The 23,718-nt window shown below is 34.7% G+C and overlaps 1 protein-coding gene across 3 annotated transcripts in view; it reads right to left on the reverse strand.

Moving 5' to 3' along the window:
• FBXL5 (F-box and leucine rich repeat protein 5) overlaps positions 1-23,718 on the reverse strand; it is a 49,180-nt gene continuing 25,462 nt past the window's right edge. For all 3 annotated transcript variants that reach the window (XM_077136439.1, XM_077136438.1, XM_077136437.1), the window contains exons 7-11: positions 21,893-22,041; positions 21,200-21,282; positions 19,563-20,288; positions 7,019-7,167; positions 1-926 (exon numbers count right to left, since the gene is read on the reverse strand). In XM_077136439.1, coding sequence (XP_076992554.1) covers positions 850-926; positions 7,019-7,167; positions 19,563-20,288; positions 21,200-21,282; positions 21,893-22,041 — 1,184 coding nt within the window. In that variant the 3' untranslated portion in view covers positions 1-849. The remainder of the gene's footprint in view (positions 927-7,018; positions 7,168-19,562; positions 20,289-21,199; positions 21,283-21,892; positions 22,042-23,718) is intronic.

Raw genomic sequence — 23,718 nt, forward strand, 5'->3', positions numbered from 1 at the left:
TGTCTGTCTGAAACTGTTTATTTGTCAGGGTCATGGTTTCACGGGAGATCAAAAGACAAAATATTTAGTCCTATTTTACACTAAAGTAAACCTGAATTGAGATTTTTGATAATCAAATCAAAGCACAAAAGATATTACTTGGTAAAGACCTTACAGTATACTTTATTAATACATTTCTTCAAATGATTGTGGAATTTTTAAAAATCCCTCCCAAATTTGACAATTTAGGGGCAGTGGTAGGAATCTGGGGTTTGTGAAGAAAGTAAATACAAATACATTGGTACTTTGCTAGCTCACTGAGCTAACCCAAGAAGCCATTCTTTCTATAATCTTCAAGAATCTTTTATGTGGGTATGTTTGTATTGGCCCTCTGAGAACTGCTGAAATATTTATGGAAAAGACATTTGTTTCCAAACTGAGAAATGTCTGAAAATAAAGCTTCAAAAATCGATGTCTGAAAAAAACCTGCAAAGCGTGGTACAGTGTTTATATATAAAGAGAACCAATAAACCCCTTGACTTTAAAACCCAAAATAATCTAAAAAATACTTTAAATGGCATGACATTAATGACATTCTCTTCAAAGCATTTCATTTAAAAGAAATCTGATAAGACTGTTCTCACTCTTATGAAAAACCTAATCCCTTTCTAAAACAAAAATATGATTTGCAAGAAAAACAACACTGTACAATTCACTGGTAATTTAGGATTTCTGAAGCTGTAAGAAATGGGGCCCAAACAAGTCACACTCAGAAAAAGGATGGTTAACACAAGAAATGTGCTACAAGTAAAGTGCATGAAAGGAAGCCTGCTCAGCTAAATGAAGTAGACAAAAGTCAGAAGTCAAGGATCATTCACCAGAGCGGCAGCAGGCTCGAAAACCACACTGCAAATTCTGGCATCCACTGGCGGTATCAGCATGAGGACCTGTATGAAAACAGAAAAATGTGAAAGGAGGAATTTCTTAGAGACTATATGAAAATAATCTTGCTTATGCAAAAGCTAAGAAATTTGTTTTTATACTAGAAATAAATTCATATCATAAAAGTAGAATCACCTAAGTATGATTAAAAAATTGTTCAGACAACAAAAATCACTAATAGTAGCTTGACTTTTTACTACATATCCTCCATGGTTCAAAAGGTAAATGGAAAAAGGAAAAGAAAAATACCCAAGAAGAAAAGGAGATAACCCACAGAAGCAAGACTGCCAGATGAACTTAACCGATCTGCTATAAAACCTAACCATCCTTACTAGAAATATTAAGGACAAAGAGCCCTGTATATAATAGGTCAGCAAAAGAATCCAGTAGTAAGCAATTACAATAAATATTACATTCACAATTTAAAGTAAACTACATAGACCTAAAGTAAACATATTTGCCACATTTTTATTTAACATTTGTAGCCAAAATAAATCATGTATTAGGGCTAGGTGATATAATCTTCCAGAATTAAATATATGAGTGATTAGTAAAACACATCAAAGAAATAGCAAAAATTGTTATTCACTCACAAAGAAGTGTAATAAAGTGACATTTTATCCCAGTCATATTATGCTACCTGGACACTAGATAAAAGATCCAAAAGGGAACAAAACTGAGAAATAGAAAATATCAAACAAGATTTCATGGTACATATTGAATGACAGTGTCCATAAAGGCAAACAAATGTGGAAAAGGCTCTTATAACTATTCTGAAGTCTCAGCATGTCTACACCATGAACAAATAAAGAGCAGTTAGTTCTTTACTTATCAGTTAAAACAACCAAAACAGTTGGGATTGTGATAAATAAGGATATGGACAAAATGACAAAGTACAGCAAATATAATTTTACTGCAGAATATACCAAATGGATTATAACTGAAAATCACAGTACTCATTGACTGATAATTTTGAACTCAGAAACATACTTCATATTTGCTTTGGTTTGTTTTAAAGTAGCAATTCATTGCAAAAGAAGGCAACAATACTTTACTTGCTACTGAGCACATATAACACATTTATTACCAGCAATTTTACTTTTCCTTGTACTCATGAAACAGCACATACAAAATACAAAGGGCCAATTTCTTAGGATATATGACCAATAAATAAAATGTAATGCTTATATACAATATTACTGTGGAAATGACAATACATCTTTAAATAAGAAAAGAAACCAACGAACTTTTTGCATGTACATATGGCACTACAATAACTTATGATTTCAATTACTTTCAAATAGTTACATTTAATTTTAAAATTAATATGATGTTTGGGATTAGCTTTATATTAATGGGAGAGCAGGTATTGAATGGGCAATGATAAAGATGAAAGAAGACTGGCCACAGTTTATAACAACAACAATTGATGGTACATGAGGGCTCTGATTATTCCATGTTCATAAAGTATAAAATTTTCCATAATCGAAAGTTTTATATTATTTTAAATTAAAGATGAATTACCACAAGTCCATTTTTAATCAAAATTAAAATGTTTCATTTTGAAAATGGAAAGTTAAATGTCTCAAGTATTTAAAATTTGCAAACCAACATTACTATTAAGATTATTTTTCCTCAAAGTTAAGACATAATGTAAGTCATCTCACCACAGTGTCACAATAAAATGCCTTAGTACCTATTATCAATATTTATTGCACTGCCCTTATAAGGAGTCCTATGTTTTGAAACTCTTTCCTGTCAACCTTTGACCAGGTTTTCCTTTTGAAAATATTTCCAGCTTTAACTAATATGTACCACCCATTCTCTACTATTCCCCTTTTCAGCTGTTTTTCATCCATTACATCTGTACTGCTTTGCCTGCCTACTTGCCTTTACCCAGGACCTAATCCCCTGCCTCACTCCCATCTCCTGGCCCTGACCCTTAGTCCCTGTGATTAAATGCTTGAATTGGTGGTTTTCACCAAAATGTATCTGAATATCATTTTATCAGTTTGTAATTCTATTTAAATTTCTCTAAAGGGAGAAATAGAAAGACACAAGATTTTTATATAATTTTCAAAACTAAAACCTCCTAAAATATTTGAAAACATCTATATCCCTATTTCTGGGACATAAAAGAAAGAAAGAAAAAAATTATACTGAATTCAACAATGGCCTAGGAAAAGATGGCTGAAAGCAATGGAAGTGAAGTAGATATGCTACTGGTTTGAAAGGGAGAAAATAAATGAGAGCCACAAAGGAGCCAGTTGGGTCAAGGAAGCTATTCTGGAGATTCAGTTCTATCCATACACTACACAGCTTTTCATCAGCCTCCCCTACTCGGTATCCTCAGTCTCCACTCTGGCCACCTGGCTCACTCCTTTCTCCCAACATCTTAGAGATGGTGACAGGGATAACAGGGAAAGAAAATTGCAGGAATAAAATATCTGTTTTATCTATTAGTAGAAAGCTAACTCTAACCTGCTCTCTCTCAAGATTTCATTTACCACAAAACAAAGTTCCTGCTCATATTGATATGAGCCCCTCTCCTTCAAATATGTACTAGAATATGTGATTTAAAATTGTAAGTATATAAAATAAAGAAAGAGGAAATTACTATATTGGTGTTTTCAAATTTGAAATTAGGAACTGCCAAAAGAAGCCTATGAGTGCTTAACCACTAACTGTAATATCAACTACAATTCCATCACAAGACCAATGACAAAGCAGGTCTCTGATCCTAATAATCTATGAATGTGATAGCATCCATTAAGGGATTATATTCTATTGAGGGCTGGGGCAAAGGATCAGTGGAGACAACAGATATTTTTAGGTTAGTCTCACATCAAAGTAAGCAGGAGAGAATAGCAATTTCCAAGATTTGGAAATCGCAAGCTATGTGAACAGTAAGACCCTTAACTATCACAGAAAGACTTGCTCAGAAAAGTGAATAATGGATAACAGAAATAAATAAAAGTGATGTTACATTAGAAAGAAACATGACTAAAAGATAGGCTATGTTGCCAAGTATCTCTCAAGTAAACAGCTGTGCTTCAACAGATTCTGGTAATTCAAAAGTAGGAAGGTCCCTTTAAATATCTGACTTACTGCTAACAAATTTCTATCTAAATATAGACTAGAGAACCCAAGTTATTATAAAATATGAGGGCTAAGTTACATTTAGTAATAAAGAAAATAGGAAAATAAAATTTCCAAAATTGTTAAAGAAAATCTTCACATGCATGGTAAAGAATATATTTTTTAATAAAGCACTTTCAAAAATCTGGATAAAAAGAACTATAAAATTAGCTATTGTTATTTTCTACAATTTTTATTATCAAATGATTTGGTTTTCCTGGATTTTAAGTTGTTTATACTGTATATCTGCACTTACCTTCACTTACCTTTAATTCCTCTTTATCTTAATTAAGAAACCTAAGAGAGCAAAGTATCTCAGATTGTGTCACCTCCAGAACTATGAGCTAATCTATCTTAATTCATAAAATACACATATAATAAAATGCAAATAAGTATTAAAAGTTTATTTGCTATCATTGTTCAAATATTCTTCAAACAATGCAATTCCATTTAACACTTCTTAAATGACAAATAATTTTCAAATGTTAGTAAGTCTCATCTTCAAATCTTAAGTTTATCAATTGGATAACAAAATGAAACATTTTGAAGAATCATTGAGAAGAATAAAAATTATATTTTATATCAATGTTTAGTACAGTGTCTTGTTCACAATAGTTATTTACTGTGATTCACTATTTTTTCTTCACAATTTCTGCTAGTGCTCAGAAAGCAAATCATTCTTCTTTACTTACCACTTATTTAGTTAGTGAATAATGATTGAGTATTTACTTCTTTTAGTTAAAAACTTTCTCTTTAAGAACCTGGTAGTTAACTATGTAGATTTTCTTGTGACCGAATACAACTTTAGTTAAATGTTATTCTCAAATATCTAAAATATAATTTGTTACTAAAATATGCCACACTACCCTAAGATCACGCAGAAAATATATTAAGTACTTTCAGAAAAAATAAAAATAAGGGGACCCCAAAGCATTCACTAAATATTTATTATACAGGTTGAGTTATATCGCAAGATACTAGATGAACAGCGTTATCCTGAAAACTGGATACAATGAAACTTTATTCTAACACTTTCTAAATTGTCAATAAACCCTTCAAAGGAAGAGATTATATCAGGACCTTATTTTAAAGGCAACAGCTGGAACTCTGGAACACAAGTTAATATGATAAGTAACCCTGTAAACTTTAAAGGCTTCCATTCTCCCAAAATCATGCCTTAGCAAGCTGTAAAAGAAGACTTAATATTGGATTATACAAACACTGCCAATTTCCTTTCAAATCTTTCAAAGTCAATATCATCATTAAAATTACATTCAACAAAAGAAATGTAGCAGCTCCTTTCAAACACTTTAGTATTTATATATTCAAAACCAGTCAAGATGAAAGGAACACTAACATACCAACAAAGCACAAAAGATTTTAAATATTTTTCTGTATCCCATTTTCTGAATTACTTCAAGAAGTTAAAAAAAAAAAAAACGCACAAAACAAGAAGGCAGATTATAAAAATAAATTGGGACCCAATCTACCCCAACACTGTAGCATCCATATAAGCACAACCTATGCTGAAATCAATGTGGGCAATTCCAATGGAACATAGAAATAAGATGTTTTCCTTATAAAAAAATCATTGCTTATGGACCACTTTTCATAATATGTTCCATAAGCCTTAAGAAGTGTAATACTGAACCTAAAGCAACATAACATTGTTTTAAAAACACTCTCTTCTCAAACACAGTGCACCAACAAAAAGAGCAAGTGCTTCACCACAGCAATCATATTAGGTTTCACAAGTGTCATCATTTTAATAAAGTTCATTTTCACCAAATCCTGATTACAGACTAAAGACAACAAAGTACAAAGAAATGTCCCAACTTCAGTGCTGATACTGCAAAAACACAGGAAATCATCACTTACAACAAAGATGTGATTCCATAAATAAGAGAGCTGCTAACTCTTGTCTCTTCATGTCATTTAAGGAAACAGCAGATGCGCTAACTTCTCTGCCTCTTGGTGTGTCATTAAAGAAGAGCCTACTCTTTAAGTCTTCCTGGCTCCCTGTCAAATGTTCTTTCTGAGAAAACTCAGAAGGTATTCTTGTCATCTCAAGATGAATCAGGCTCTCAAAAACAATAGTTTATGGTATAAAATGGCAGGTAGAATATGAACCATCTAAAATTATTTCCAATTATAAATCAAGGAAAAGGATTTGCTTACTAATAATTGAGGAAGCTTTTTATGCTTCTGAAAATTCAGTCTCTACCAGTAACTACCAATTGCCTAGGACGGCACTGAATATACTTTGCAAAAGCATATTCAACAGGTCCACTGTAGGGTAGGATATGCTTAAAAAATAAATAAATATATATATCTGATGGTTTTTTTAAAGCATGTGTAGAAATCAATCTCCAGAACTGCTCTAGGATTCTTAATTGTGACTAAAGTATCTCAGTCTCTTCCACCACCACCCTCTCCCACCACCACCACCAATCCTCAATCTTCAGTGAAATTTATTTGGAACCAGATCTAGGATCCCTGAAAAGTGAACATTACCAAAGACCTCCCTTTTTTGATAAAGCTGTCCTACAAGTACACCGACTTCATCTACCCTCAAAGTAAGTGGGGATTAAGAAATCAATCTATCTTGAAACACTGTGTCTCTAAATTGTTAGTGGATGTTAAATTATTCTAGAAAGTTTCCCAAAACTTTATAAGAATTTTAGTGTTTCTGGAAAAACCTGCCATTCTTGATTAAACTATTACATAATTCAAAACTCTAACAAAATGGATATCTACCCAGAAGGAAAACTTACCTTTAGAGAAGATTATTAATGGAACCATACATGATTTTTAAAATTTTATCAAATGTAAAGAACTAAATCTTAAGAGATTTTACCAATTAGAAATCTAGAAAACTAAATAGAAACCCTAAAATTAGAGCTGTTAAAAATTTTTAAATCAATTCCTTCAAAATTATCTCATTATTATAAGGCTTTACCATTAATGTTGTCACAGTAGTAAAAGTATTCATCATTTAGAGATGGACATGCTGAAACCAAATCCTGCAGGCCTGCACCAGTTACGGTAAGACAACCAGAGAGATTAAGGTGCTCCAAATAAGGTAGCCCTCCTCCCAGAGTCAAAACCCTGTAAGAGAAATAATTTGACAATGAGAATACTTAAATGTATGAAAACAACACATTCCTGCGGCCCACTGGACCACTGTTTAACTAACTTTCAGTTTACTAATGAGAAAATTTAACAATTTCTATAAAACAGGATGGCTAACCTCATCCTTAAGCAGAAATACATTTAACTCAGAAAAACTTTTTATACATTTTTCCTAAAGACATTTAATAAAGAATTCTATTAAATTTTTCTTCCACCTCCTATCAGATTGTCCAAGTAAAACTTATCAAGATTAACAGTGAAGTTATAAACCTAAAGCTCACTTTGGTAATTTCTCAAAAAGTTAAAGTTACCATTTGACCCAGCAATTCTACTCCTACATATATACCCAAAGGAATTTAAAATGTGTTCACATGCAAAAAAAAAAAGTTGTACATGAATGCTCATAACAGCATTATTCATGATAGTAAAAAGTGGAAACAACTCAAATGTCCATTAACTGATGAATGGATAGACAAAATGGGGTTTATCCCTATGGTGGGGTATTATTCACCCATGAAAAGGAATGCAGTACTGATACAGATATAACATGGATGAACCTTGAAAATATCATGCTAAGTAAAAGACACCAGACACAAAAAAACCACATATTGTATAATTCCATTTATAAGAAATGTTCAGATTAGGCAAATCCATAAAGACAGAAAATAGAAGAGAGTTTGTCAGGGACTGGGGGAAGAGAGAAACAGAGTGTAACTGCTAATGGGTATGGGATATCTTTTGGGGGTGATGAAAGTGTTTCTGAATTAGATAGTGGTGAAGGCTGAACAACCTATTAAATATACTAAATATCTATGAATTATACATATAAATGTTATGGTAGGTTAATACATTTCAATTTTAAAAAAGAAAACCTAATGGGTATACCGTAGAAGAATAAAACACTTACATTATTAGTGTAAAATGAGAAATTTGCTAAAATAATGGCAAAGTTAAAAAATATCAAGAACACCAATTTTCTGTACAATGATGATTAAAGCAATATTACAACAATAAAAAATTGGAAAACTGAAAGTAGTCTATCTTGAAAGGGATGTCAAGAAACCAACAATAGCTCTCTCCGCCGGACCGCCGCGCGGCGCACGCGCCCCGCAGCAGCCGAGACGCCGACATCCCTACCCCCTCTCTCTCTCCGCCGGACCGCCGCGCGGCGCACGCGCCCCGCAGCAGCCGAGCCGCCCGACCTCCCTACCCCCTCTCTCTCTCCGCCGGACCGCCGCGCGGCGCACGCGCCCCGCAGCAGCCGAGCCGCCCGACCTCCCTACCCCTCTCTCTCTCCGCCGGACCGCCGCGCGGCGCACGCGCCCCGCAGCAGCCGAGCCGCCCGACCTCCCTACCCCCCTCCCCCCACCTGCTCCCGCTGCTCTCCAACCAACACGGTGCCCTCGTCCCCCGCCGTCACCGTGCTCCTCCGCCACCAGCCTCGACAGCCTTGCCGCCCTCACCTTTCCTCCTCCAGAACAACTACTGGGGGAGTGGAGATAATACAGAGCCACGAGGGAAATCAAAGGGACAGCGTACCCCATCCTGGAACGGCTGACTATCTGGGAGAACCAGCTCCGGTGAGATCACCAAGGGGCACGGGCTTTCCTGGGTGGGACAGCAAGCGACCGGAGTCCCTCCCTTCCAGCTTCCCAGGCCAGCTGGTAGAATTGGACAGGCGGTCCCCTTAGGCCGCGGCGGCTGGTGCCCCCACCACACGAGGCCCCCCGGAACAACTGAGATAGTTGGGTCGGAAATCCCCAGACTGCGGAGAACAGTGACCGGGGATCCCTTCCAAACACGTGACTCCCCCGTCGGCTGGGAGCAGTGCACTCTCCCGGGCTGCGACAGCTGGCGCCCTCCCGCCACGCTTGGTGCCCCGGGCCGACTAGCTAATTTGGCCGGACGCTCTCCTGTGCTGCGACAGCCGGCGACCTCCCCCGCGTTTGGAACCCCGGGCCGGCTGGCATTCTTCCAAGACGCTTCGGTTGCCGAACCTCCCCTACGGCGAGAGTTTTCCAGAGTTGAGGGACCCACAGCAACTTTCGCTGGTGGAACCCACAGACAGGCGTGTGCCACGTGTGCCACCTACTGGGCAGGATAGGAAGAACAGAACCCAGAGACTGCGCAGAAAAATCTTTCAACCTGTGGGGTCGAATACCCGGGGAAATCTGACTAAATGCCCAGGCGCCAGCAGAAGATAACGGATCACGCTCAGAAAATTGAACATATGGCCCAGTCAAACGAAGAAACCAATAGTTCAAATGAGATACAGGAGCTGAAACAACTAATGCTGAATATACGAACAGAAATGGAAAACCTCTTCAAAAACGAAATCGATAAATTGAGGGAGGACATGAAGAAGACATGGGCTGAACATAAAGAAGAAATAGAAAAACTGAAAAAAACAAATCACAGAACTTATGGAAGTGAAAGATAAAGTAGAAAAGATGGAAAAAAAACAATGGATACCTACAATGACAGATTTAAAGAAACAGAAGATAGAATTAGTGATTTGGAGGATGGAAACATCTGAACTCCAAAAAGAAACAGAAACTATCCGGAAAAGAATGGAAAAATTTGAACAAGGTATCAGGGAACTCAAGGACAATGTGAACCGTACAAATATACGTGTAGTGGGTATCCCAGAAGGAGAAGAGAAGGGAAAAGGAGGAGAAAAACTAATGGAAGAAATTATCACTGAAAATTTCCCAACTCTTATGAAAGACCTAAAATTACAGATCCAAGAAGTGCAGCGCACCCCAAAGAGATTAGACACAAATAGGCGTTCCCCAAGACACTTACTAGTTAGAATGTCAGAGGTCAAAGAGAAAGAGAGGATCTTGAAGGCAGCGAGAGAAAAACAATCCGTCACATACAAGGGAAACCCAATAAGACTATGTGTAGATTTCTCAGCAGAAACCATGGAAGCTAGAAGACAGTGGGATGATATATTTAAGTTACTAAAAGAGAAAAACTGCCAGCCAAGACTCCTATATCCAGCAAAATTGTCCTTCAAAAATGAGGGAGAATTTAAAACATTCTCAGACAAAAAGTCACTAAGAGAATTTGTGACCAAGAGACCAGCTTTGCAAGAAATACTAAAGGAAGCACTAGAGTCAGATACAAAAAGACAGAAGAGAGAGACATGGAGAAAAGTGTAGAAAGAAGGAAAGACAGATATGATATATACAATACAAAAGGCAAAATGGTAGAGGAAAATATTATCCAAACAGTAATAACTCTAAATGTCAATGGACTGAATTCCCCAATTAAAAGACATAGACTGGCAGAATGGATTAAAAAACAGGATCCTTCTATATGCTGTCTACAGGAAACACATCTTAGACCCAAAGATAAATATAGGTTGAAAGTGAAAGGTTGGGAAAAGATATTTCATGCAAACAACAACCAGAAAAGAGCAGGAGTGGCTATACTAATATCCAACAAATTAGACTTCAAATGTAAAACAGTAAAAGAGACAAAGAAGGACACTATATACTAATAAAAGGAACAATTAAACAAGAAGACATAACAATCATAAATATTTACGCACCGAACCAGAATGCCCCAAAATACGTGAGGAATACACTACAAACACTGAAAAGGGAAATAGACACATATACCATAATAGTTGGAGACTTCAATTCACCACTCTCATCAATGGACAGAACATCTACACAGAGGATCAATAAAGAAATAGAGAACCTGAATATTACTATAAATGAACTTGACTTAACAGACATTTATAGGACATTACATCCCACAACAGCAGGATACACCTTTTTTTCAAGTGCTCATGGATCATTCTCAAAGATAGACCATATGCTGGGTCACAAAGCAAGTCTTAACAAATTTAAAAAGATTGAAATCATACACAACACTTTCTCAGATCACAAAGGAATGAAGTTGGAAATCAATAATAGGCGGAGTGCCAGAAAATTCATAAATACATGGAGGCTCAACAACACACTCTTAAACAACAAGTGGGTCAAAGAAGAAATTGCAAGAGAAATTAGTAAATACCTAGAGGCAAATGAAAATGAAGACACAACATATCAAAACTTATGGGACGCAGCAAAGGCAGTGCTAAGAGGGAAATTTATTGCCCTAAATGCCTTTATCAGAAAAGAAGAAAAGGCAAAAATGCAGGAATTAACTGTCCACTTGGAAGAACTGGAGAAAGAACAGCAAACTAATCCCAAAGCAAGCAAAAGGAAAGAAATAACAAAGATTAGAGCAGAAATAAATGAAATTGAAAACATGAAAACAATAGAGAAAATCAATAAGACCAGAAGTTGGTTCTATGAGAAAATCAACAAGATTGATGGGCCCTTAGCAAGATTGACAAAAAGAAGAAGAGAGAGGATGCAAATAAATAAGATTAGAAATGAAAGAGGAGACATAACTACTGACCTCACAGAAATAAAGGAGGTAATAACAGGATACTATGAACAACTTTACGCTAATAAATACAACAATTTAGAAGAAATGGACAGGTTCCTGGAAAGACATGAACAACCAACTTTGACTCAAGAAGAAATAGACGACCTCAACAAACCAATCACAAGTAAAGAGATTGAATTAGTTATTCAAAACCTCCCTAAAAAGAAAAGTCCAGGACCAGACGGCTTCACATGTGAATTCTATCAAACATTCCAGAAAGAATTAGTACCTACTCTCCTCAAACTCTTCAACATAATCGAAGTGGAGGGAAAACTACCTAATTCATTCTATGAAGCCAACATCACCCTCATACCAAAACCAGGCAAAGATATTACAAAAAAAGAAAACTACAGACCAATCTCTCTAATGAATACAGATGCAAAAATCCTCAATAAAATTCTAGCAAATCGTATCCAACAACACATTAAAAGAATTATACATCATGACCAAGTAGGATTCATCCCAGGTATGCAAGGATGGTTCAACATAAGAAAATCAATTAATGTAATACACCATATCAACAAATCAAAGCAGAAAAATCACATGATCATCTCAATTGATGCAGAGAAGGCATTTGACAAGATTCAACATCCTTTCCTGCTGAAAACACTTCAAAAGATAGGAATACAAGGGAACTTCCTTAAAATGATAGAGGGAATATATGAAAAACCCACAGCTAATATCATCCTCAATGGGGAAAAATTGAAAACTTTCCCCCTAAGATCAGGAACAAGACAAGGATGTCCACTATCACCACTATTATTCAACATTGTGTTGGAAGTTCTAGCCAGAGCAATTAGGCAAGAAAAAGAAATACAAGGCATCAAAATTGGAAAGGAAGAAGTAAAACTATCACTGTTTGCAGACGATATGATACTATATGTAGAAAACCCAGAAAAATCCACAACAAAATTACTAGAGCTAATAAATGAGTACAGCAAAGTAGCAGGCTACAAGATCAACATTCAAAAATCTGTAGCTTTTCTATACACTAGTAATGAACAAGCTGAGGTAGAAATCAAGAAACGAATCCCATTTACAATCGCAACTAAAAGAATAAAATACCTAGGAATAAATTTAACCAAAGAGACAAAAAACCTATAAAGAAAACTACAAAAAACTGTTAAAAGAAATCACAGAAGACCTAAATAGATGGAAGGGCGTACCGTGTTCATGGATTGGAAGACTAAATATAGTTAAGATGTCAATCCTACCTAAATTGATTTACAGATTCAATGCAATACCAATCAAAATCCCAACAACATATTTTTCAGAAATAGAAAAACCAATAAGCAAATTTATCTGGAAGGGCAGGGTACCCCGAATTGCTAAAAACATCTTGAGGAAAAAAAACGAAGCTGGAGGTCTCGCGCTGCCTGACTTTAAGGCATATTATGAAGCCACAGTGGTCAAAACAGCATGGTATTGGCATAAAGATAGATATATCGACCAATGGAATCGAATAGAGTGCTCAGATATAGACCCTCTCATCTATGGACATTTGATCTTTGATAAGGCAGTCAAGCCAACTCACCTGGGACAGAACAGTCTCTTCAATAAATGGTGCCTAGAGAACTGGATATCCATATGCAAAAGAATGAAAGAAGACCCATCTCTCACACCCTATACAAAAGTTAACTCAAAATGGATCAAAGATCTAAACATTAGGTCTAAGACCATAAAACAGTTAGAGGAAAATGTTGGGAGATATCTTATGGATCTTACAACTGGAGGTGGTTTTATGGACCTTAAACCTAAAGCAAGAACACTGAAGAAGGAAATAAATAAATGGGAGCTTCTCAAAATTAAACACTTTTGTGCATCAGAGAACTTCATCAAGAAAGTAGAAAGACAGCCTACACAATGGGAGACAATATTTGGAAATGACATATCAGATAAGGGTCTAGTATCCAGAATTTATAAAGAGATTATTCAACTCAACAACAAAAAGACAGCCAACCCAATTACAAAATGGGAAAAAGACTTAAACAGACACCTACCAGAAGAAGAAATACGGATGGCCAAGAGGCACATGAAGAGATGCTCAATGTCCCTGGCCATTAGAGAAATGCAAATCAAAACCACAATGAGATATCATCTCACACCCACCAGAATGGCCATTATCAACAAAACAGAAAATGACAAGTGCTGGAGAGGATGCGGAGAAAGAGGCACACTTATTCACTGTTGGTGGGAATGTCAAAGGGTGCAACCACTGTGGAAGGCAGTTTGGCGGTTCCTCAAAAAGCTGAATATAGAATTGCCATACGACCCAGCAATACCATTGCTAGGTATCTACTCAAAGGACTTAAGGGCAAAGACACAAACGGACATTTGCACACCAATGTTTATAGCAGCGTTATTTACAATTGCAAAGAGATGGAAACAGCCAAAATCTCCATCAACAGAAGAGTGGCTAAACAAACTGTGGTATATACATACGATGGAATATTATGCAGCTTTAAGACAAGATAAACTTGTGAACCATGTAATAACATGGATGGACCTAGAGAATATTATGCTGAGTGAATCCAGCCAAAAACTAAAGGACAAATACTGTATGGTCCCACTGTTGTGAACGGACATTCGAGAATAAACTTGAAATATGTCATTGGTAACAGAGTTCAGCAGGAGTTAGAAACAGGGTAAGACAATGGGTAATTGAAGCTGAAGGGATACAGATTGTGCAACAGGACTAGATACAAAAACTCAAAAATGGACAGCACAATAATACCTAATTGTAAAGTAATCATGTTAAAATACTGAATGAAGCTGCATCTGAGCTATAGGGTTTTTTTTTGTTTTTGTTTGCTTGTTGGTTTGTTTGTTGTTGTTTTTTTACTATTACTACTACTTTATTTTTTTCTTTATATTGACATTTTATATCTTTTTCTGTTGTGTTGCTAGTTCCTCTAAACTGATGCAAATGTACTAAGAAAAATGATCATGCATCTATGTGATGATGTTAAGAATTACTGAGTGCATATGTAGAATGGTATGATTTCTAAATGTTGTGTTAATTTCTTTTTTCTTTCTTAATAAAAATTTCTAGTTTACTGCAAATTCACACTGGGCTAAAAAAAAAAAAAAAAAAAGAAACCAACAATACAATAAATTTGGTTAAAAATTAATATGATTAAACATTTACATGGAAATTTAAGAAGCAATGTTAAATAAAAAGTATAAAACTATTAACTGAGATTAGAAATATCTAAGGAATCGTATGCAAACTTCAGCTAGATATTGCTATTTATCATGGTTTGCCAAACCCCAACTAAAACCATTTCTGTCAAACCTAAAGACCACCTAGGGCTTTTTTGAGCTTCTACAAAGGTTTTCATGCACTGTGATTACTTTTCAGAAACCTACAATTTCCAATGGGTTCCCAGGCCAGATAAATCCTGAAACCCAAAGGAGCCAGCCTGTCCAGAACAACAATTAGTTTCATCCCCCTATCCCGTATTATCGACAGCCCTTTCCAACATGAAAAAGTGAGAATGGGCATATAGCCCAAATACACCTAAAGACTGGGAGAAAGATCAAAGGAGATAACGGAGTTATAACAGACAAGATAGGATTTAACAAACGATTAGGACTGCTGAATCATTATATTGGTATTTCTTTTAGTCTCCAGCGTCTTGGAGCAGCTAGAAGGAAAAACTTAAAATTGTGGAACTGTAACCCATACCAAACTCTGAAATCTGTTCTATAACTAATTGTTGCAGTGTGCTTTGAAATTTATTGGGTTTTTTTTGTATATAGGTTATTTTTCACAACAAAATGTTTTTTAAAAAAGAAAGAACCAAGGAAAAATTTACTGATAGACATATTGAGAGATACTGAATTGTACAGATTGAGATGGCACATTCAAAATCTATAACTACATGTTTGAAAAAGGAAAATGATTATAAAAACAAGCCCCATGATAAATGTGAACACTCTTCCCTAAATTTTGATTTAAAAACTGATTTTTTTTTCCAAACATATATCACCCCACCCCTAAAGACTATAGGTTAATAGTAGCAGTTCAGAATCTCAGTGACCTGACTGAGGCACAGCAGTCAGGGACAGCAGTCTTTAATGGGAGACAGTATAGGCTTTAATGCTTATTATTTCTGTTTTTCCTATGAAGTTGAATAGTTCATAATAAAAGAATAAAATATGCAGCTTTAAAAAAATGCTCTGAAAGATTTCTGAAGGTATTTCAATGCAGTGTTCATTTCAGGTTGTAAAGGTTAAAATTTTTCAGCATATTAAGGACAGACTGGATGAAATAAACTTCATATCACAAGTGTTACTTAAGTAAATCATTTGCACAGTCACTGGCCTCACTGAGGTTACTGGAAAATCACAGAAAACAAGCAATAATAGTACCATGTGATGAATACTCGCCTGAAAACCTATAAAAGGGGCTTGGGAGTTCAGAAAAATCTCCCATACAAAATGACAGTCAGACTGTAATAGAAAAATAGAACTTAACCAATAATTGTAATATTACAGGCAGAAGAAACCAACATAAATGCCTAGAGACAAAGACAAGAGAAACATGGTACCTTGGAGGAAGAGAAAATAAGTGTGTGGCAGAAGATTTATTATGTTTATCTGTTTGTTCTTTTTTTTTGCCAGACTCAGGAAAGGGGGAAGTAAGAGCAAAAGTTTCAAGAAAGAAAAAAAAAAGTTTTAAGAAAGATAATAGGAAATAGAAAGGTAAGCAGGGGCCACAAATTTGGACTTTAACATGATGGGGTCACTGGAAGACTTAGATAGAGGAGTATCATAATAACAAATGCATTCTAGAAAGATCGCTGTAGACTCCTTTTTATCATCAATGTGCAAGTATGCCAGGCACAAGACCTAAACAGAATGCAAAATGAATAAAATACATTCTGTACCCTCAACCAGGGGAAGACACATTTAAACAAACACTACAAAATATGCAATAAGAAAAAGATTTAAAGAAATGTATATAAGTTACAGAAATAGTATAGACCAGTGAGTGATCCAAAAGTGGCACTCTTACAGGATAGAGCAAAATCCAGTATTCAACAATACATAATTCATATTATCTGGCATCCAATCAAAAACTACTAGACATTGAGAGAAGCAGGGGAATAAAAATCAATGAACAGAAAGATGAAAGAATCAGCAGGCAATGACCTTGAACAAGCTTTTTCTAAGTATTTTAAATACAATTAAAAAAATTTAAAGAATGAGAAAAACAGGAAAAATACATGTTTTTAAAAGTCCCAAACAGATTTACAAGAGATGAAAAGTACAACAGGAAAAGTAAGATGTAAGAGTCCCATACTGTAGGTGAAATAATATTACTTGAAGGTAGAAAGTAATAAGATAAAGATACCTATAAACACTAGAGCAAACAACAGAAGAGGTATGACCCAATAATAATGATAAAATAAATATCAAAAAGTACTCAACAAATCTAAAAGAAGTCAGGAAACAGAGGGAAAATATAAAGAACAAATGAAACAAAGGTAAAGCAAACAGCAAGGTGGTATATATAAACCTGAACATTTCGATAATTACATTAACTATAAATGGTCTAAGCACACCAATTACCCGAGAATGTTGGTCTGGATTTAAAAAGTAAGGACCAAAATATTAATAAACAGTTACCAAAGGTTCAAGGGGAGTAAGTGCATTTTAAACCAAAACTATAATGGTAGTGTGAAGGTTACAAAGTAAATAAGAGGTATTTTAAATGATAACCAAGATTTTTTTATTTCATTACTATGCAAACCAGAAAATGCTGTATAAAGAGCACATAAATGATGCTATTTATTCCATTAAGCTTAAAACTTTCCTTATCTGATGGGAAATTTCTGATAATGAAAGTTGGTGAGGGTAGCACAACATTATAAATATGATTAATCCCACTGAATTGTATGACCGGGAGTGGATGCAGTGGTAGAGTTTATGTTGCATATGTTTCCATAATTAAACCATCAAGGCTGGAGAGTTAATGACAATTAAATGCAATACATGATCCTGGACTGGATCTAATAATGAAGGAAAAATGCTCAAAAGAAACAGTACTGTAACATAAGAAAAAAATTATAATACAGACTGTAGGCTTTATATCAAGTTTAAATGTTAACTGTACTTAAGGTGATTACATAAGTGAATGTCTTTATTTTTAGAAAATGCACAAGGAAGCATTAAATGTTCAAGGAGCATGAAATATGCAACCCAGTCTCAAATGTTTAGAAAACAAATAGATGGATGGATGGATGGATAGAAAGGCACATGGAAAGATGGAGAGACAGACTTATACACCAAATGTGATTAAATGCCAAAAATATGGGTATTTGGGTAGGGGGAGAATTCTCCATTTGGGTTTTGTATTCTTTTTTGCAACTGCCCTGTAAGTTTGAAAGTATTTCAAATTAAAAAGATTAAAAAAGAAAAGCTTCATTATCAACCTACATTTATATAGTCAAAGCTCTTTAAACAAGCCCCATGTATACAACTTTCCAAAACCAGAATACTTATTTCTAAATAAAACATAATGAGTAATACAGAAAGCACATTGAATGATCCCTCTAATACACCGAATGATCCCTCTAATACACCTGAGCATTTCTGCTCCTTAAGCTGAGTTGTATACTTATGCTTGCATGAGTTGTATTTGTTCTCACACCTATTTACACCACTTGTACTTATTAATGCAACATGTAATTTAAACGCTTTGTAAACTGATACAGTGAATGTAGAATTGTTTCAATGAAAATTAAATTTAAATTCCTATTTTTCAACCTCTTCCCCAAGGTTCAAACAACATTGGCTAACTTCATCACAATCTCTACTCAAAACATGCTTATTTCAAAGAAGACTTCTCTGATCACCAATTACGAAGTTGAATGTTCTATATTCTCTGTCCCATAACACTATTTTTCTTCAGAATATTCTATGTGACTTATCTAGTCATTGTCTGTTTCTGCCACTAGATTATAAACTCCATGAAGACAGAGAATTTGTCTTATTCACTCTGGATCCCCAGAAATTAAAACAGGGCAAGTCATATAGTAAGCACTTAATAAATATGTGAACGCTTTAGAAAGATTTCTTCAAGATAAGCCAATTAAAAAGAAGAGCCTTGCACATAGATAACAGACTTTTTTCAACTAGCCACCAGTCCAAATATTACTGTATATGATAGATTCTGTATGTTCTCCTGTCCCCAAAATGAATTCTGCCCTGAATTCAAACCCAGCCAGTGTTTCTTTAAGAATATCTGATAGACAATCTTATCTCCCACTAGTCCACAATACATATCCTTCACTATAACCAAATGGAATATCAAATCTCTGAACACTCCTCAAAGTGCTTTCACATCTTTGTGTTCCTGTACATTCAAGTGATCCCCAGTACACGAAATCTCTTCTCACTGCTACCTAACACAATCCTTCATCATTCTTCAAGAGTCAATCAATGCCATCTCTTCATTACATTTTCCTGATCAGGTCCTTCACTTAGATGAGATCTCTCCTGCCTCTGATCTTCCATGGCATCTCTATGAAACAACTTACACAGCAAAAGAATAAAGTGTACATATTTTCTTCTCTGTTACAAATATTTCATGGTATAAATTGTGTCTTATTCATCTTTACATCCCAGAAATCAACCTAGAAAATGTGATATAGGAATTCACTAGTATTTATTAAACTTTCAATGTTTTTTTCTTCCATATACAACAAAGGATTTTAACTGACTAAAATGAAACTTCATCTGATATCAGAAGTGATGTTACTTCAACATTTTGAAGAATGACAAATTTTGATTTTGCTGGTTAAAATTTTCTGGTTAAATAAATCAACTTAAAGCCATGACTTAAAATCAAAGTTTTTATATTTCTTTTGAGAATGAGAACATATCCATTTCCTAATACTCTGCAAATAACTACTTACCTGAGACCATGGTCTGTGATCTGATAACATCCAGACAGACTGAGAAACAAAAGTACACGTCCTGTCTCTTGATCAGATTTTTCACTCTCAGAGTAAATTAAGTCTCTTCCCATGGGCAATCTAGTCCTTGATGTTTTTCTACATAATGCAGAAGACTCCGGGAGTGCTGACATAGTTCTTAGAGCTGTTCCTGTACAACAAAATGAATGACCACAATACGCAAAGGCCGGAGAAGCACAATGCTGCTGCCAACAGACACTAGTCCTTAGTCCAACAATATCCTTACTGTAACAACCAGAGGTGGAGCAACTAAAGTTGGATGCTGTTTCCATCACACAAAGACTTTCAACATTTCTATGCCTCCATTCTACAGCATCTTCAATGTCAGCCAAATCTTCAGCATTTAACATCCACACATAAGGAGAACTGAAATTTTCAGAAGAAATGGGCTGAGTCCAGGGATGTTCATTACCTATTTCTTCTCCAATGCCCTTGTTAGTTAAATTGTGCAAACAAGTATCCTGTTTGGTGGACTGCATGGAAATGTCTTTATTCTTCCATGTACTCAAAGTAATTTTGCTTCTAGAAGTTTTTAAAAGGCCAATCTGATAAGACGTCAGAATTCCAAGAGCTCTGGAAATCTTCTCTAGAGCCACATCTGTGATTTTCTCACATCCAGACAGATCAAGATGCCGAAGACTCTGGCAGCAACCCAGCCAAGACCAACTATAATTGAGAGGAAGCAAGACTATTGATTATATTGTTAAATTGTTCAAAAGCATTTGACTATATATATGCAGAGGTAAACTAGAAGATTTCAAATCTAATGTAACCACTCAAACATTTACTGAATGTCTATTGTCAGGCACTATTTTAGGTGCTGGGGATAAGAAAAGATAATGAGTTATTAGGAACAGTACAGCTAACCTAGCAGAAGAATAAGATGAGAGAAGGATAAGGATAGGAGGACTTAAGTAAGTTTATTATCCTGATAAGTAATAAGTAAAAGTAAAGTTGTACACTCATAAAAGAAATAGGATAACAAATGATCAATGGAGGAAAATCTAGAAAAAAACAAGCTCTATGAATTGGCAGAGCTATTAACCTATCATTCATTTGAAAATTCAGAATGCATTAGCCTGAGAAGAAAGCTATTGGCATAGAAGCAGAGGATGAGAAAAAAGGGGTAGGTACAATAAGAAGGAAATTGATGGTATCCAAGGAAATACAATCTATGAAGATTGTAGCTTGGTGCAAGTGACACAATTTCAGAATAACTGAGTAATATAAGAGGGAGTTTTGTCAAAGAGCACTTAGAATTGAACTGAATCTGAAAACTTCTTAAAATTTTATAGTGTCAATCTACACGGCTGCACAGCAAGGTTCAAAGGCCTAGATACAGTACAGAATTATAAAGAGGACAGGATGATACAAATTGGAGTGTTACATCAGCTGGGCCCTATGAACAAAAGGCAAAGAATTGGAGGGTGTTATAAAGTTATGGCCACATGACTGAGATTTGATAGTAAAACAAAATAATATGGCTAACCTGCAATTAAGTAAATGAAAAACTAAAGAACAACTTTACTGACTGATAGTTAAAAATCATTATCTTTAAATATTTAAAAATAACTAACCTGTCAAATGCAGAATCTGAAATATCAGTTTGGGTAAGATCCAGGTGTTCCAGGTTAGGACAAAGCTCTAAAATCTGCCTAACCTAAGGGGGAAAAAAAGTCACTGTGAAGATCTACAGACTGTTAATTAGGTAAGAGATAAGTATTACTAAATTATATAATTCAGTAGTTCTCAAACTTTTGTGTATGTAAAAATCACCAAAACAGTATATAAAAAAGATAAATTCTGAGATCAAACTCCTGAGAATTTGATGTAATTCTAGAGGTTGGATGCAGAAAATCTAGTTTTAAAGAATACCAAAGGAGATTCTAATGTAGGAAGCCACAGGATAAAACTTTTATACAACAGTGATTTTTTTCTCACTTGCCCATCTTACAAGCCTTATGTATTATAAAGAATCATGCAAATCTGGACTTTATCATTTATGAAAATGAATAAATTATATAAGTTCTCTAAATCTTTGTTTCCTTATTTATAGCATGTGAACAATGATATCTATACTACAAAGACTGCTGTGAAAACTGAAATAAAGTAACATAAAAGTTAGCAGCCATGCCTACTCATGGGAAGGCACTCAATAAGTACCTGTCATAGGTATTTTTTTCCTTAATTAAACCCAGGAATAAGCAAATCAAACTTATATAATTGCTACTTTTTCTTAATATCCAAACTAGTGCTAATTTAATACATACCATTTTGCTGGAAACTGCAGAGCTGTATGCTAATACTAAAGTTTTTACAGAAGTACCAACATACGGTAGAATATTATGAATTAAGCCATGGAGTAAACGTTTTTCCATTTGTGCAATGCTGATAGCAATCGATTCCTCTGCAGACTCTTCTGTAAAATGAATTCAAAAGTCTAAGAACTTGATATGCTAATTATAACTAGGCTACTCAAGGAATCACCAAATCATTATATATGAAATATTTTTTGCTACCACCTTAAGCTCCCTGTGTATACCAAACAAATTAAATGGACAAGATTTCTCTTTCTAAGACTTAATATTTCACAGTTTTGACATTAACTAAAAAAGAGGCCAAAAAATTAAGAAAACAGGTTCACAATGAGAATGAGGGGAAGAATTTCCAATGTTGAAGATGACTGTCATATCAAAGAAAGTGGGAGAAGGAAAAGAAAAAAAACTCTTTTTCAGACAATGAAAAAAGTTTTAAAATTAAAAAAAAAAAACTCTGAATACTCTAAGAATAGGCAGAAGTTGTTCAAGAGAATATAACATCAAAAGAAAAATGACCCATACTAAAAAGTACCACCAGTTATTTTACCTAAATATAAAGGACACAGAGCTGGAGGAAATTTGAAACTGAACTAAATTAGCCTAGTCATAATGAATCAAACAAATGGACGTACCTCAGAATTTTTAAGAAGTTAAAAATAAGCATGCCTTTCCCTTTGTACTTACTTAATATGCTTCTATAATGCTTGGATGTTTTTAACAGGACATACTACTTCTGTACAACAGAAATACAAGAAAATCCTATTTGATATAAAGAAATAATATACTACCCTAAAAAAGAATGAACTAAAACTTTATTACCTTTTTTCAGCATCATACTGCTTACCTAAAGACCTAGCTTTAATGTCTCTAAATATGAAACATATTAAATTATTTAACAGAATCAACTAAGGAAATATTTAAAATAAAACCAGTTATATATAGTTAACAAACGGAATGTAAGTGGAAATAACTATAAATTTGTTATTATGGTTCCATATTTACAGATATTACCTTAAGTTCTTCCTTTGGACTTATGTATGAAGAGATAAAAATTACTTTAGTCAACTCTATTCATTCTACTATAATTTTATGCCCAAGTCATTCTATTGTTTCCATGGCCCTCCATCTCTTTATGCATATTGTGATGTGTGAATTCTTTAAAAAATAAAATAAGTATTCTATGAAGAATGACTTAAGATAGCAAAACTGGAAAAGCACTAAAAGTAGATGACAGATCAAAAGTTTAGTCTTAAATCTACTAAACAATTGAACAGATATCTATCTATCTATCTATACATATATATGTAAAATCTTAGACAGATTCTATTTTTATACCCTTATCCTCTCCCTTTCGATATGAAGGAAAGCAACAGTCTTCTCTCTCTGGCTAACTTCAAGTGTTGATAAATACTCTAAGTTTGATAAGTCTTTAAAACCCTTTATATGGATATATTAAGGAATTAATTTTCTAAAATGGATACATGAAGTCTTCCCTAAGGTCACATGACATCTGAGCAAAGACCTCACCTTCATTATATTTTTGTTCAAATTTTACCTTTTCTAGGGAACTTAAGGATCCACTCTATTTAAAATTACAACTTTTTTCCTCTCTCCCTAACCACTCTTCCATAGCACCTGTCACCATCTAACGTGATACATATTTTAACTATTTATTATCTGCCTCCCCTCTCCAGATTTTAAGTGCTAAAAGGACAAAGATTTGTATACACTGTGTTCACGATTACATCCCTCACAACTAGAATAGTGCCTGGTACAGG

The sequence above is a fragment of the Tamandua tetradactyla genome, chromosome 19 (genome assembly GCF_023851605.1).
Source record: "Tamandua tetradactyla isolate mTamTet1 chromosome 19, mTamTet1.pri, whole genome shotgun sequence".
NCBI lineage: Eukaryota > Metazoa > Chordata > Mammalia > Pilosa > Myrmecophagidae > Tamandua > Tamandua tetradactyla.